The sequence below is a fragment of the Lissotriton vulgaris genome, chromosome 2_1 (assembly GCF_964263255.1).
Source record: "Lissotriton vulgaris chromosome 2_1, aLisVul1.2, whole genome shotgun sequence".
Classification (NCBI taxonomy): domain Eukaryota; kingdom Metazoa; phylum Chordata; class Amphibia; order Caudata; family Salamandridae; genus Lissotriton; species Lissotriton vulgaris.
The window spans coordinates 467,306,847-467,323,683 of NC_141687.1; the positions used below are offsets into that span (position 1 = coordinate 467,306,847).

The 16,837-nt window shown below is 43.4% G+C and overlaps 1 protein-coding gene across 1 annotated transcript in view; it reads right to left on the minus strand.

The window, feature by feature from the left end:
- NEMP2 (nuclear envelope integral membrane protein 2) overlaps positions 1-16,837 on the minus strand; it is a 227,309-nt gene continuing 210,472 nt past the window's right edge. Inside the window, exon 9 of the mRNA XM_086955376.1 lies at positions 1-2,678. Within this exon, the coding sequence (XP_086811502.1) occupies positions 2,450-2,678 (229 nt within the window). The 3' untranslated portion in view covers positions 1-2,449. The remainder of the gene's footprint in view (positions 2,679-16,837) is intronic.

A 16,837-nucleotide genomic window follows, 5' to 3' on the forward strand; every position in this document is an offset into this window, starting at 1 on the left:
TTGGGTCCGTTGTATTGTGATATTTGATTATTTTTATAAACTTCACTTTTATGGTATTGTATTTCTGCAGAATAAATTACATATTGAACTAAGAACTGAACCACCAGGAAGAAAGGATAGAAATGAGAAGGGAGTCTTTAGTGATCATATGTTTGAGCAGGCTGTGGAATTCTAGGCTGGAGGAATAAATGGTAGAAGTGAGCAGCAATAGGTTATACAAACAACCATGTAACAGAGGTAGTTAAAAATGTATTTGATGTTGGGTTTATGAGAGAGGGATGGCACTGTATTGCTATATTATGGATACCCATCATATCAAAAGCAACTTTCAGAATAAAGAAAGTATGTCCGTGGTTGTTTTTCCTGCATTAACTAGGTGTGCTGCTATGAAGGCCTCCTCGATAGTCAGCAAGTGCCCACTCAGTTTGAGGAGTACATTTCTGAATAATACTGCCAGTTTCAAGTTTAATTTCTACAGCCCATGGGGAGACCATAGTTTAAGTGGGTTTCGTGAATAAACGACTTACAGCCTTCATTACGAGTTGCTCGGAAATAAAAGGATAGAGAGCAACAGTGTCTGATCCCTGTTTGCCAAGTTGTGCAAGTTGTTCAATATTGTGCAATATTGAGAAAAGAGGTTGAAAGTAGGAAAACGTGAACATTTTAGGTTATTGTCCCATCGCAGATTCATTCACTTTGAATGTTGGCAGTATAATTACCAAAGAAAGCTGCAGTAATGAGACCATGCTGGTAGAATTTCACTGCATGGTATTTGCATAAAATTCATAGTCCGGGCCTTATTTCCATTTAGGACATTAGACTAAAGTATTTCTCACGCTACAATGACATGAAATTCAGTATAGCAACAACGCTGTTCTACCCACCTCTTATTCTAATCACTCCCTACATTTTTAATTAAAAATGGAGACCATTTAAAAGGACAGAATGAATCTCTACTAGGAAATACAATGTCCAGTTAAGTTAGGCTGAGAGATATTTGTTTTAATGTCGCTCAAACTGCAACAAGGGATGTGGACAGTCAATCCCCAATTAATAGGAACATTGATTTTCAATGGCTGTACCTCAGCCAAAGGGTTACTTTCACCATTTACTATAACTTCTCAAAAAACAGAGAAATATGGTTTTCAGTTATACATGTGCAAGCTTTCCTAAACGGATTATGAAACAATCACTGGCAATGTGACTAGGTCTGGTGTTGGCTACCAGCCTTTTGGCTTTGTCAATTTGCTTGTCATAGTTTTTTATGTGACGTGTGGAACGGGGGAGCTGCCATGCCCCCACCAATATTTAAATAAGCATTGGCTAAAACTGAAAATATTTTTGGGTCTCTAAAGACTCACATTGCCATAGTACTACCTGGCACTGATGGGAAGTACTTTGTGTACAGATGTGGTCCTTGTTAAAGAGCAGAATTCCATCACTCACAGTGAAATTAGCTAACGTCTGAAATGTACTGACCTCACTATGCTGTAGTTGCAGAAAGCAGAATACAAAGGTGAATGATACAACAACAGACCAATGGATAAACAGGGCTGGATGCATGCCCTAAATGTGTATAGTATATATAGAATTGCAGTAAAATCAAAAGGTCTTGGGCTCCTGTGAGACCTAAAAGCAGGTAATCAGAAACCTGTGCCCATGAAGACACTTAAGAAGTTAAAATGTTGTCTCCATCCCTCTTGCTGCATATTTAATTAATATCATCTGCAAGGGATGAAGGTGCAGGTCTGGCATAACCAACATAAAATTCTTAAGAATCCTAATTTTCCACTCAAACTTGTCCCTAACAATATTCCCTGTGTCTGGATTTTCCTTTTTGGTTTTCCTCTAGGTAAGCGCTGAGATGCCCTTGGGTGAGTCATGCGCTATATAAGAGGTCACTAACATAACATAACAGAACTATGCACCACTATGGTAGCTGTGAAGGTGTTTCACCTGGCCCAGTAGACAATCGATTGTTAAACAAGGACAGTCAGTATGGAGTTCCAGACCCATTACGAAGCCCAGACAAATATCAATAAATCACAGACTTCTAAAAACATTATTTGTGTATTGAAATACATTATGTCACAAAACGTTTTCTTCATTTCAGTGCAATTCAATTTTGCTAAAAATATAGTCTCATTTAGCGTATCAATGATTGGTAAAAAATTGAAAAATAAGACTGCTATTGCAAATTAAAAAGATTGGTTATATACAGCATGTTTTCCCTTTCCCTGAGACTGGATATCCATTGTCAGTACACATTCAGGTATGATGAGTGAGTAGTCTAGAGCACTCGAGATGCTTTTTCCTCTAGGCTCAGATGATTTTAGGTTGGCCTGAAAACAGCAAGTATGAGTCTCAGAACCCTCTGGTCATCCAGCATGCCTCAAACAAGAAGTTCAATTATGGCTCAATTATGAGCAACCGTTGCACAATGTGTAGTTTATACCAATGCCATATATCCTGTGATTTCTTCATCATTGCTCAAGTGGTTTTCATTATTTTCCTCAATCTCTTCTTGACCGCCTTGCATATGCTGACCTCCCTCTAGCTCTCCCCTGGTATCAAAGAGTTGGTCTTCTAAGAAGAGGCCCCCTGGCCCGTACTGTTCATCATGTATTCTCATTTCTTCTGGTGATATATGATAAGATCCCAGAACAAAGCCTGCAAACCTGCAAGAACAAAGAAGACAGACAAAAGAAAAAAACATTAACCAATAACCACATAACTCTTACCTCCGAATGAAAAAGAAAAGTATTCATTTGGATGAAATACGTTGAGAAACTAACTTCCATATCAACAACTAGATCGAGGGAAAGTAAAAGTAAATGATTTAGGAGGCAGTTTTTAATTCATGCTCTTACGTGAGGATATACAGCATTTTTATAAATGCTTAAGTCTGTAATTTCTCCCTGTATGCAATGGATAAAGTCCACTAAACACCACTACGAAGCCAATCATAAGAAAATAAAATGACAGCTGGATCACAAGCAGGCAAGGAACAGGAGTGATATTGTTTAAACTGCTAAGTACGTTTTTATAATATATTGAGTAACAAATCCAACTCCCGAATACATGTTATAACTTTCATTCTAATAACTAAATAGTCATTTTGACATATATGTGACATTTATCTTCTGTTTGTATCCCACTATTTTTTCTATCGGGAAAAATATAGCAGATACAGAAGTTTTTCTACAGACGTTTTCCATCCCGGAGACTCGTATGTATTTTGTAAATTTCTTGCTATAAATAATGTTTAGGTGTTTAAAACGAGTTAAGGTTCTTAGTTACAAAGGTAATAGAAGTTAAGAAAAATGTTCATTTGGTGCAATGAAGAACTTTGAAGTAAAAAAAGACTTTAAAATCTTGCAGATGGATTAGTCAAAGGAAAATGTTGTAAAACAAGTTGTAAAAAAGTTGTTCATCTAAAAATTAGGTACATAGTGTAGGAGTTTCAAAAGGTTGGGACTGTTAATGTAAAGCATATAAACGTATTTTTTCGTTCTGAAATGTTGACATGCTCAATAAAATTGCAATACAAATTACTTTCAACTAAAATTACATTTCAAATGAAGAAGTAAGCCAACTGTTTTTTTGCCTATAATGAAATATAATTTTATGTGATCATAAGGTGTTATAAATATCAAATGCAGGTAAAAATTATACTGATCACATTAGTACATTGTAGTAAAGCATTGGTATATGTATACCCACCACCTTTTGCATGAAGGAATAAAATATATTCTTTCATGTATATAAGTGACAACAAAACGTAAGTGCTCCAATAACCTAAACCAAATAAACATGCATCACTTAGCTACATCAGTATGTATTGCACACATAATAGTAAATGTAATAGTTTTTTGTGATTGGGAGTTTTAACTCTTAACCATACAAAGTTGTGAGATTTCTCGGACAATGAAATGATCACAAAACTTACATTTTCCACTACATCGGAGTGAACTGGCTGGGTTAACATTTAGTAAGGAAAAGTTGTTTTTCTATGTGACAATACGATTAAAATCAAATTGAACCCTAAGAAATGATTACTTGAAAACTATGAATGAAGAGCATGTCAGCATTACTCATATGTAAGAAGGAAAAGTTCTAGCAGATTGTACCACCGGTATGAGTCTTCCATTGTTAGAGCAGGTTAGAGACAGTTTTAACCATCTCACAGAGGTTTATATAATCGATCAAATCAAATGACTATGTAGGGCACCAAAATCCAAAGGTTTCCAGGACTCATGTATATACAAGCACACTGAAAGAAAGTGAGCTATACGACCCTTGAAACTAAAAAGGATTTTGGTCGACCCCCACCAGAATTACCAGAATTTCACATGTTCAATTGGAGGCCATTCCACTATTTGGATTGTATAAATTGAAGGCGTTTACTCCTAGAAAATAGGGTCTAATTCAGGAAGCAATGATTATGAAGCTGTAGGCCAGTTTGCCAACTGAAGGGTCCAACTTGGCAGATTACATTAAAGATCATCACTACACATCGAAATCCAAGGCAGCCACTAGTTGACAATGCAGTCTCGGTTAAGTTGACCTTACATTCTCTTTTGTTGAGTCCTGCTAGCAGTATGGCCACATAACTCTGAATTATTTTTAGGTTAGGATTTTCTTGGAGGTGTCAACACGGTTAATGCAGCAGTAATCGCTCTGTGAGCCAACCACAGGCCTGACAAATATGCCTCTACTTTCTTCTATTAGCCACGGCTGTACTGTATATGGCAAGTAAGGGGACATAATGGCAGCAGGGTGTGATTTATAGGTTATAGGAAATACTAAGTTTCCAACAGTGGTGCCAACCTAAGACTCTGCCTTTGTAAACCTAGGACCTAATAGGCCATCTGCATCGGGGCTGCCTAATGATTGAATAAAACGCCCTGTCTTATTTATAGAGGACCTTCTGATGCATATTTTCCCTTTCCAGGGCTGCCTTAAGCAGCATGACAGATCTGGACAGAACAAACTATTAATGGCCACCACAATTACAGAGGAAACTCCCTGCATGTCATAAAGTACCCCACTTGTTTTGGAGATTCCTTTCTGAATACAAAAGTAATGCAAAGTTTTCGCAGAAGTGTTTTCTCCCTGGAAGTCGTATGGGGATCTCTCAATTTGGCTAGGGATTTCTTGATTTGGCTAGGGTCCTCAACATGGAATGCAGACTGGTTGGATGTGCCAGCAGTTGGCAGGCTGCTCATCCATCTCACAATGACCCCGCTGGTGAGCTGACTGGCTGCACACCATACTCATTGTGTCTCAAAGACCACCCTGTGTTGCATCCTACTTTCTACACGAGATTGATTCTAAAGTCTCATAAGGTTCAACTTCTAAGTGACTCAATTTCTTAATCAAGTACCCACAAACATCAGTTTGGCCTTGCTGGTATTAGGTGCAAAGCAGCTGTCTTGTATCAGTGCTTGACATTTCCCCCCCCAATCCTGTAAGGGCTGTGTCGGGGTCACAGTTTACTGGCCGCAGGTCTCACGTGCACAGATTCCAATCTTGCACATAAAGGAAGACAGCACCTCTGGAGGACTGGCCTGTGGCAACTGGGGAGGCTTAAAAGGCCAGGGGTTGGGACTGTAGGCTGCAAGCCAAGCAATGGATGCAAGTCTAGCAATGGACTCCCCTGGCAGTAAGTTATAGACATTATACGTAATGGTTGCATGAGGAACCTGGCATCTGCCAACCATTTTGTTCTTGCTAAGAATCTCGCAATTCTTGACCACATTTTCACCAATTCGTGCATCCCTACACTTTGTTGTGTTTTCACTTCCTCACAGCCCTTGAAATATTCTCTCAATCAACCTTATCTAGAATTGTCTATCATATATTTTTGGGTCACATTTCTTTGATTCTTTATTCTGGTTTCTTTATATTCTTCCTCTGGAATTTATCCAAGTACCAGTGAGCTGGTTGCCCCCAATCCCTCGAAATATTCTTTAAGCCTGTAAATTTTATTGTACTGCTCGGGCAGTGGTTTCCACATTTTACCTCTTGAGAGATTGGGGCTTCCTGTCATATGAGTAGTAACATTCAGGCTTCTTGTCATAGGAGTAGCCACACCCAGCGCTTCCCTAATTCGCTCAGTCCCTTCCCCATACTACTTTACTGTCTATCTCAGTCTGTTTCCCATTCAGGTTTAGGATAGAGCACAGGTGAAGTTGGGGGATTGATGTTGAATTTGTCAACAGATCCTCATGTGACAACCGTCGGCCTGAAGTCTCCCTTCTCAGACATCAGCAACTGTATGTCATCAGCACGGATGTGAAACCCTACACCAGAGGTAGCAATCATCCAAGTTATACTTATGCCAGTTACATATAACAGGCACATTTTCCAGGTCTTCTGGTTTTTAAAAGATAGTGCATTTTTCACTGAATTTAATAGATTTTTTTTTTTTTTTAAAGTAACTTAAAATCTTACTACCTTTGTCACGTATAACTACACTTTAACATGTCTGTGTGTAAGAATAGGAAGTGGGGGATGGGGCCCACAGGGACACTGCATGTCAACATCATCAAATGAGGTAATATTCAATCCTTATCCAGCTGATGTTTCATTCCAAAAGAAAGGACTCAAATCACACCAGAGGAGAAGAAACCTCAGTGATGTGTTGTTGAATGTGGTTGAAATAGCTTTGGTCAAGGGTGCCAAAAGCATCTGGTAGGTTCAGCAGCAATTTAAAAAGTGCAGCTGTGTACTCATCTGCCATTTTAGGAAGACATTCCTGGGCAACCAATAAAACAATTTTAGTACTATTATGTAGTCGGAAGCCTGACTGTAGATGGTCAAGGGTGTTGTTGGCCTTGAGGCGTTAGATTTACTAGCTAGCAACAACCTTTCCTAAAATCTTGGTGAGAAAAAGAGTACCGCCAGTGGCATACATAGCTTGCAGGGTATGGAGGACTCAATGGTTTTTTTTGTTTATTTTGCAGCGGAGAAATCTATAAATGTTCTAAGCAGTCTAGCACCGATCCCTTACTCAGTGAGCTATTAATAATCTCAGAGATAATCGGTACATGTATGTGTGTGTGTACGTTCTTCCACTAACGTGGAAGCAAGTTAACCAACAGGGCACCAATTATTGTTCATATCGCCTATACTATTCCCAATCTTAGCAACTAATACTCTTGATAAAGTGAATATGATGGACTGCAGGATTGACAAATCAAATGACCTGATGTGATAGTAGTCATGATGGAACAGTGACTAGCCCCTTCTCCTCTATATTATGAAACATTATTACTTTCTCAAATAAAATGTGCCTTTACTGAGAAGAAGACTTGAAGAACTTGGTCACATACCTCAGCTTGTGAGGTAAGATACTAACACAGCTTACTACATTCACTCAGCCTTGGGTGGATGGCATGATTAGTAGCTACTATTTGGTATTAGATTATTTTCTAGTGGCCAGAAAAACATTCCGCTCCAGCATTTGGAATGGATAAAGGGGAATGGTAATCTTAGAGAGATGATCGGGCGCTAAAGCAAAATGATAAATCTACCTTGACTTAATCTGACTTTGGAAAGCTGCTCACTAACCAATGCTCGGATATTGCTGCATGGTACAGCTGAAAAGACCTCCTTGAACTTTGGGGGAACCAGAGAACAAGAGCCCACCACCACTGTAGTCCAGCATTGCTCCCACATCATTTCAAAGATCAAGCTCAAAGAAGGGTATTCAGACATCTATAGGGAGCCAAGATGGCCTATCGCTGAAAGGAAGGAGAAGACACCAGAAGTTGGATGCTGTCCTGCAGATAATGGAATCCAGTCAAGAGACAATCACCAGAACATACATCCCACCTGCATAAGTGACCATGAAAAAATCTGAAAAACATTTGGGATCGGGAATGTGAGTGTGCTGGTGCCAACTTGGGTTGAGAAACTGGCAGAAATAAAGGACATGAAGGAAGTAGAAAAATGCATGAAGTGATAGCCAGAGCCAAAATATTTTTGGCAGCCGGCATGAAAGTACACAATAAGAATGGAGTTTTTCTCCCCAAGTAGTGAAAAGAAGAAGTAAGCAAAGTCGAGATAAACTATAGGCAGAAATGTAAGTAAAGAGGCAGGAGCTCAATGTAAAGCGCTACAATGCCCCAAGGCCGAGTGCCTGGTACATATATAAAAACGTGTCATACATGATTTTAAATAATCTCTTACAAAAAGTAACCTCTTACTTTTCCCCTAAAATAATCGCCCGGATGTAGACCATGTTATCCTCCTCTCCTTACGTGACACGTCCATGTTCCCTTTTTATGTTGGCTCTGAGCACTGGAATGTTAGAAACAGATGAGGGGCTGCACATTGCAAGGTCGATTGGTAACATAATATTCAAAAGCAGAGCAGGTAAGCTACAGAAGTGTGTGGCCTGACATTGAACTGGTTGTCAAAATGCAGCAACCATATTAAAAACTTGGTGGTCGATAAACACCATTGGAGACACATTTTGTGCCCATAGTACGCAACACAATCTGATTTAGTTTTGTTTGGGCTTCAAAATAACAACTTTAATTACAAATGATTAGCAGATTTTGTGTATTTAAAACATAATTTTGTACAAGATTTGAGTTGCTCTGGGTCTCAAAATGGCCTTGGTACGGCAGTTTTTTAAAATATAAATCCTCTCTAAAAAAAAGTCTCTTTTCGTGAGCAGGCATACTTCTACCATCCCACTGCTCCTGAAAGATGCCCATATTTCCACTTAGTACCTTTTGTGCATCTACTTTTAATGCTGTTCTTGCTTGCCGTTTCTGAGGGTGCACCGCATTTTGCCTTCCCGGTCAAGCAGCGATGGAAGGGAGGAGGTGGGGCAAATAAAAAGCAGTAACTATGTGAAAAGCAGTGAGGAGGAGGGGGTCATGTATGGATGGGGCATAACGGGCAGCAGCATTTGCGACGAGATAAGAACAAGATTTACAGACCTGTGTACAGGAATGGAACTTGGAGCGAATGAAAAAACAACCGCTTGTGTAAAGTGCTCCAAATCAAAGTAAAAAGTAGCTCCAAAAATATTTGCTAAAATTGGAGCTTGGGATAGACAGTAGTAATGGGTCCATGATCTCAGGGAGGGCTTAACACAGGAAGAGGCATGACACATGCATGCCATGGACAATGGGGAGAAAGAACAGGAGAGCAACAAAGTATATACAACATGTCTTTCGAGACAGTGTATGTGCGATCTAGAGCAGATACCTAAAATATTTGCTTCGCAACTCCATCCCAGAAACAACTATAATAATAGGCGGATGGAATGAAAGAGTATGATTACAACTGAGAGGCCGCAAACACAAAGACTATGGGCATTGCCATCCCCGCAACAAATTCAAATAGGTAGAGGGCAACTTCGGCCATAACAAGTGGGCCTCATTTTGTCCACTCTGCGGAAGGGTTGGAAGTAGATAATCTTATTAATAAGCACAACCTGACACACATAATGGACTTAATAAAAGTAGATAGTGCTGAGGAACCTAATCCAACATTTAAAGGCAGAGGGTGTCACTCATATATAGACTTTATCATGGTCTCCCCTACACTCAGGAAATGGATTGGCCACCTTAATATTGAACTTAGTCCCTTCAGTGATCACAACCCTTTGGTTGTGGTCCTAAAATGCCTTAACCTTGAAAAATCACAGGGTAGACCTGGCACGATAGAAAAGGCAATAGACCAGGGAAGGAGATTAAGGTGGGCCAAGATAAATGGGGACGAATTCTACCACAACCTTGTAACAAAAGGCCAAACACATATAAATGTTTGCCTTGACGAAAATGTGGTAGGAGAAAGTGTAGTTAGGGCATTTGAAGAAATAGCCCGCTTGGTGGACGGTCTATTGAAATCAGTAAAAAGCCCAAAAACAACTCAGAGCCCACGATGGTTTGACCATGACTGTACTAAGGCACTTAAAGATCTAAAAGAATGCCTTAGCCAGAGACCAAGGGACAACCTTAAAATAGCCTGTTGTAGATCCAAGTGCAAAAAAACCTTGAAATCCCGCAAATTAGCCCTGCAAACTCAGGTATGGGAGGACTTAAGGGAGGCAGCAGAGAGGAGGGACATGGCTGCATTTTGGAAAGTCATCAATGACCCGTGTTTTAGTGACCCGAGCAGGCCAGAAGTGGTGAACACAATTCTACCCGAACAATGGCATACTCATTACCAAAGCCTTTACAGCCACACGGGAGCGCCGCAGGGGGTGGAGGGAGCAAGTCCACCAGTATCCACTTGTCTAGATTTCTCCCTGACAGAAGTGAAACTAGCAATTTCAGGGCTATCAAAAAACAAAGCGCCAGGCCCTGACGGGATACCACCGGACCTTTATTTGAGCAACATCGACTTGTGGGCCCCCATTCTCACGAGGGTCTTGAACGAGGCAGTAGTGGCAGGATTGCCCCGTTCTTGGTCCACGGCTACCATTGTGCCCATTTATAAAAAGGGGAATCGGGATGACCCACAATGTTACCGTCCCATATTGTTAATCGACGTGACGGCCAAGGTCCTGGGGCGTGTCATCCTAAGCCGCCTACAATCTTGGGCAGAGGACAATGACATATTATCGGACACGCAATACGGTTTCAGAGAAGGGAGATCAACAACAGATCAATGTTTAAATCTATACCTGACGGCGAAGTACACCATTGCCAGTAAAGGGGCTATTCACATGGGATTTATGGACCTCTCTGCGGCCTTTGATCGCGTCAACAGGCAAAAACTATGGGCCTTGATGACAAACCTAGGAGTGGATGAGGGGCTGGTTGACACACTAAAAGCCCTACACTGGGAGACCACAGCCACAGTGAGATATACGAAAGAAGGAAGGAAGACAGAACCATTCTCTTGCACCAGTGGGGTGCGTCCGGGATGTAGATTAGCCCCATTCCTCTTCTCATTAGACATTAACAAACTGGACAAAGAGCTAGTGAAGTTGGGTGTGGACTCCCCACAAATAGGTCAGCGCCCGGTGCCAGTCCTCCTATATGCGGACGATGCCGTGTTGTTGGCCCGGACCTCACTGGGACTCCAAAAACTGATAGACGGCTTTGTCAACTTTATGAACTCGCTGGACCTGGCAGCAAATTTGGAAAATCATATGTAATGTCAACAGGTACAAGCACCAAGAGGGTCTTCGCACACATGATAGGATCCCACAGGCTGGGCAGGGTGAAGTCCTTTTCCTATCTAGGAGTCTTATTCGATGAGAAATTGGAATTCAAAAGTCTCATTGAAAGACACGCAGCCAAACTGGTGGCATCAACAAGTGCCATAATGACATACGGGAAGAGGCTTGGCAGATGGTCACCTGAGCAGAAACTTAACCTGTACAGATCAAGTGTTTGCTCCAAAGTTTCATACGGTGCAGAAGTATGGGGTTTCAAGAGCAATCGGGTGTGTCAGATCCAAAAAGAGGAAAACAAGTTCTTCAAAAGGCTATTAAAGGTTCCCCAGAGCACATCCTCTTATATTACACACAACGAATTGGGGGAATCATACAATTAAGACAGAATAATGATTAGACCACTCTTGGCCTGGATCAAAATTTGGATCAACCCAGAGGCCAACTTTAGCCGACAAATCATCAAAGACTGTATGAGCCGGGACAAAGGGGTACAGATCCCGTGGCTAACGTATGTAAAAGTCGCTTTTGAGTCAATTGGCTGCAAGAATTCCTTTTCGGACCCCGAGTCCATGACTAATCTGAATAGGACTCAGGTTAAAAACTTTTTTTTGATTGGACATCCTTGAAAAGGGCCAACAGGAAATCGTCGGTCATGGCACATTGCCTGCTGAAAAAATCATGTACAATGGAACATTATTTGGCAGTGATACACAATGCGCAAGAAAGATTTTATATGACCCATTTCAGACTAAACCTCTTACACCACCTACTTGCCATCCCCTCTGGTTTTACAAGTACAGTGGAGTTGAAGGGTACCTGCGGCTGCGACGCTAGGTCTCCGCAGGATACCCTTCATTTCGTTCTACTATGCCCTTTTTACTCAGTCCCTAGGCGTAAGTTTTTAGTAAGGATCCTGAAGAAAAAGAAGCTGAGACAGGCGAAAGTAGCCTTACTTTTCTTACAAGAAGCTCCTGTTCCCCACACCTTGTTATGTACAATAAGCTTCATCAAAATGGCAATGAGACTGAGAAACACATGAGAGGCGGTGGATTTTAATCTTAATAACCTGTAAATTTCGCCCAATATCAGTAAAATTCCTTAATGAATGTGTAGTCCCATTTTAGGACATTTTATCCCCTTTTTAAAACAAAATTCGTCTTTTTAAAAAAAAAAAATGTTTTTAGCATCTAAGTTTACTTTGTATGCTCTTTTATGGTATCTTTTGAAGTGCTGAATAAAGGTATTTGAATACTTGAAAATGGATTCACAACATAAGATTTCACAAGCAATTTGTAGGCTTTCAAAGCACTATCTAAAACAATGAAGCCTATAAACAATCTTGTGGGATGTCAAAACTATCATATAACAAGAGCTAAAGGCCTTTTTATGCTTTCTCCCAAAAGATACAACAGCCAGAGGACCAAGAGATGGCCAAGTCCATTTATCATGGGGGTCCCATTCCCTTATAAGATCTGTAATTGTTTCTGACTTATTTTCTAATGTTGCCCCACTTAGGGCATAAAAAGTTCCAACTACATTTGTGCTGTGATTTACGGCTGCAATCCTACATCTGATTGGAATGAATCACCTTTCACTCTCTTATACTTTTTAGTTATCACTCTCCACCTCTATGGAATTGATCTACATACCCCATCCCCAAACCGAGATCCCAAAAGAAAACCCATATCCTTTTGAAGTTATGGTGTGCTCTAGATATCATCCATGAGACAGCAATGGGAGCTTGCACCATCAGCATTCTACTTTATTTGTATATCTCTCATTGTACGCAAGGTCCATGTGGGGAGGAATATATCACCACCCCAATAGGGTGGTGTGTGACCTTAGAGTGATGACGCTTACTCTCAATAGCCTTACAAATAGCATCTCGTGACCAAGGACATTTGCTGTGTTCAAAAAAATAAACTGTGATGTAGTGTTGCAAAAACAGACACCTCACAAGAAGCGAATATGCAAAATTGGAGAGAGGATGGGTGCAGAAAGTGTATGCTCAAAAGGTGTTGCCAGACTCTGCCACAAGAGATTGCAGTCCAAGTAACACATAATGCTCATGCCATTTATCAGTGCGAAACAAAATAAGATCAAAGCATTGTTTTTCAAGAAGACAGAGACTCTGGCCACTGTCTGGTACACATAGTGTCTAGCATTGGAAGCTTCAAAATGGCAATGGACACAAATAGTGATAGTAGTGACAGTGTAATGTCATTGGCGACTGGAATGGCTTCTTTCACCTTATATTGTTGATGTGGGAACCAGGGCTTGTAGAGGTGTTGTGGTTGATACACCAGGACCAACAAGACTACACCCATTAGTCAGCCTTACCTGACTTTACTGTAGATTTGACACTAAACAAATACAATCCTGTCTGGTGCAGAATTGTTGCATTCTGGGCATAGGGGAGGTGACCCTGTTGGACCATGAGCTGGTTTTGCTCCAACTGGGAAGCAACGTCTGCTTATGAGACCACATTTTGAGGCTTATCAACTCCTCTCTGAATAATCCAGATTGAAAAAAAATCCACAGGTAATTTAACAGAGATGCACAAGTTACTACTTGTGTAACAATAGATCTGTAAGAGACATTACTTAGTGATAGATTCCTTACCTTAGAATATCCCCAGGCGTCAGACTGGATCCGGAAACTTTTGCGTAGCAGTACCCTTGCGCGTCGGTAGGCGTCCTCTGCGGCTCCGCGTCCGTCGTCGGCTTCGTGAGTGCCGTGATAACGTTGGAGTACTGAGACGCCGCCTCTGCGTGCTGACGTCAGTTCTTAGACACAGCTTTTCCGCGCCATGAAAGGGGATGACCTTAACCCTAGATATCGGTTCGTAGAACGGGGAGGATGGGTGGGTCGGTAAGGAATCTATCACTAACTAATGTCTCTTACAGATATATCGTTACACAAGTAGTAACTTGTGCATCTGAAATAGACACGTTACTGATAGATTCCTTACCTTAGAATAGATACCCCAGCAATACCAACCCCGGTGGTGGGTCTGCGAACCAATAATCCACCAGAAAGTCCTGAAGAACGGAACGGCCAAAGAAGCCATCCCTCCGGACTTGACTGTCCAGGCAATAATGTCGTGCAAACGTGTGCAGCGAGGCCCACGTAGCCTCCTGGCAAATGTCCTGCAAGGGCACACCTCGGCCCAAGGCAGTTGTAGTCGCTGAGGCTCGAGTGGAATGAGCCCTCAGCCCCACAGGGGGTTCATTCTTAGCCAAGGAGTAACACGCCTGGATACACAAGATGATCCACCACGAGATGGTCCGCTTGTGCACCACTTTCCCCTTCTTAGCGCCCACGTAACCAAGAAAGAGTTGGTCATCCACCCGGAACTGGCGTGTGCGATCCAAATAAAATGAGAGCGCACGTTTTGGGTCCAGACGGTGGAGCCTCTCTTCCTCTCTCGAGGGATGCAGAGGCGGAAAGAAGGTGGCAAGGTGATAGATTTCCCAATGTGGAAGGCCGTGACTACCTTGGGTAGGAAAGAGGGCCTAGTCCGCAACACAACCTTGTCCTGATGGACTGAAAGGAAGGGAGGTTTACAAGATGGAGCCTGGAGCTCACTCACTCTCCTGGCAGAGGTGATGGCTACCAGGAAGGCAGTCTTCAAAGTGAGAAGGCGAAGAGGGCAATTGTGAAATGGCTCAAAGGGAGCGCACATCAGAAAAGTAAGAACAAAGTTCAAGTTCCACTGAGGCATCACAAAGGGCACAGGAGGGAACGTATGCGTTATGCCTTTCAAGAATCGGTTACTAATAGGGGACTTGAACAAAGAAGGTTGATCAGGCAGCCTCAAAAAGGCTGAAAGAGCAGAAAGGTAGCCCTTGACAGTGCCCAGAGCAGAGCCCTGCTGGGCAAGAGAAAGAAGAAAGAGAAGAACCTCAGAAAGAGAAGCATTGAGGGGATCCACAGCCTTTGCTGTGCACCATGCCACAAATCTGTTCCACCTGCAGGCGTATACCGACTTTGTGGAGGGACGCCTGGCAGCCAGAATGATGTTTCAGACTTCAGGAGGCAAGTCAAATGGCCTCAACTGTCGCCGCTCAATCTCCAAGCGTGGAGGTGGAGACTGGACAGGTTTGGGTGGAGGACCGTCCCCTGCTGCTGCGACAGAAGGTCCTCCTGAAGAGGCAGACGAACCGGGGGATCGATTGACATACTGAGTAGTTCGGGATACCAGTACCTTCGTGCCCAGTCCGGAGCCACAAGGATGACTTGTGTCCGGTCGCGCCTGATCTTCTTCAGCACTCTGGGCAGAAGTGGTATAGGCGGAAAGGCGTACAACAGACCGCAACTCCACTCGCGACGAAAAGCGTCTCCGAGCGAGTGCCGCCTTGGAAATTCCAACGCGCAGAACTGATGACATTGAGTGTTCTCTTCAGTGGCGAATAGATCTAACCAAGGATCTCCCTACTGCAGAAAGAGACCTCGCACCGAGTTCAGACGCCATTCGTGATCCATCATGCACCGGCGGCTGAGTTCGTCCGCCCTGGCGTTCAGAGAACCTGCCAGGTGTTGAACCACCAGAGTCACGCCCTGATGTTCCAGCCATTGCCAGAGGCGCAGAGCCTCCTGGCAGAGGGTCCACGACCCCACCCCGCCCTGTTTGTTGGAGTACCACATGGCGGTGGTGTTGTCCGTGAACACCTGCACTACCCTCCCCCGGACAGAGGGGAGGAATGCCTTCAGTGCTAGACGAATCGCCCGCAGCTCCAAAAGGTTGATATGGAGCCAGGACTCCGCCGGACCCCAGAGGCCTCTGCTCTCCGCCTCTCCCATGTGGCCTCCCCAGCCCTGGAGGGACGCGTCCGTCACAACTACGTGCTCTGGTTGGGGAAGGGAGAGGGATCTGCCGCTGACCCAATCGCGGTCCGTGAGCCACCACTGCAGCTGACTTGCAGTGCCCTCCGAGATCAGGACATGGTCAGACAGGTTGCCCTGATGCTGGGCCCACTGAAACTTCAGGTACCACTGCAGTGCCCGCATCCGCCACTGGGCGTGATGCACCAGAAGAATGCAGGAAGCCATCAGCCCCAGAAGCCGCAGCGTCAACCTGACCGAAACTCGGGATAAAGGCTGGAAGATTGGAATCAGAGCCTGTATATCCCGAACTCGCTGCTCGGGTGGGTAAACCCGAAACTGCGCTGAGTCGAGAACCGCTCCGATGAAAAGGAGCTTCTGAGAGGGACACAGGTGTGACTTCGGCACATTGATGGAGAACCCCAGCTGGTGCAGGAGGTCTGCCGTTGTCTGGAGGTGGTTGACGACTGTCTGGGGCAAGCCCGCCTTCAACAACCAGTCGTCGAGGTAGGGGAAGACTGAGACCCCTAACCGGTGCAGATGAGCTGCGACCACCGCCATCACCTTCGTGAACACCCGTGGGGCGCTGGTAAGGCCGAAGGGGAGCACGGTAAACTGAAAGTGCTCGTGGCCTACCGTGAACAGCAGGTAACGCCGGTGGGCCGGCAGGACGGGGATATGGAAATAAGCGTCCTGCATGTCCAACGCTACCATCCAGTCTCCTGGGTCCAGGGCAGCTAAGACGTGAGCCAGAGTCAGCATCTTGAACTTCTCCTTCCGGATGAAGCCGTTGACGTTCCGTAGGTCCAAGATAGGGCGTAGGCCCCCTTTACCCTTCTTGGGTACCAGAAAGTAGTGGGAGTA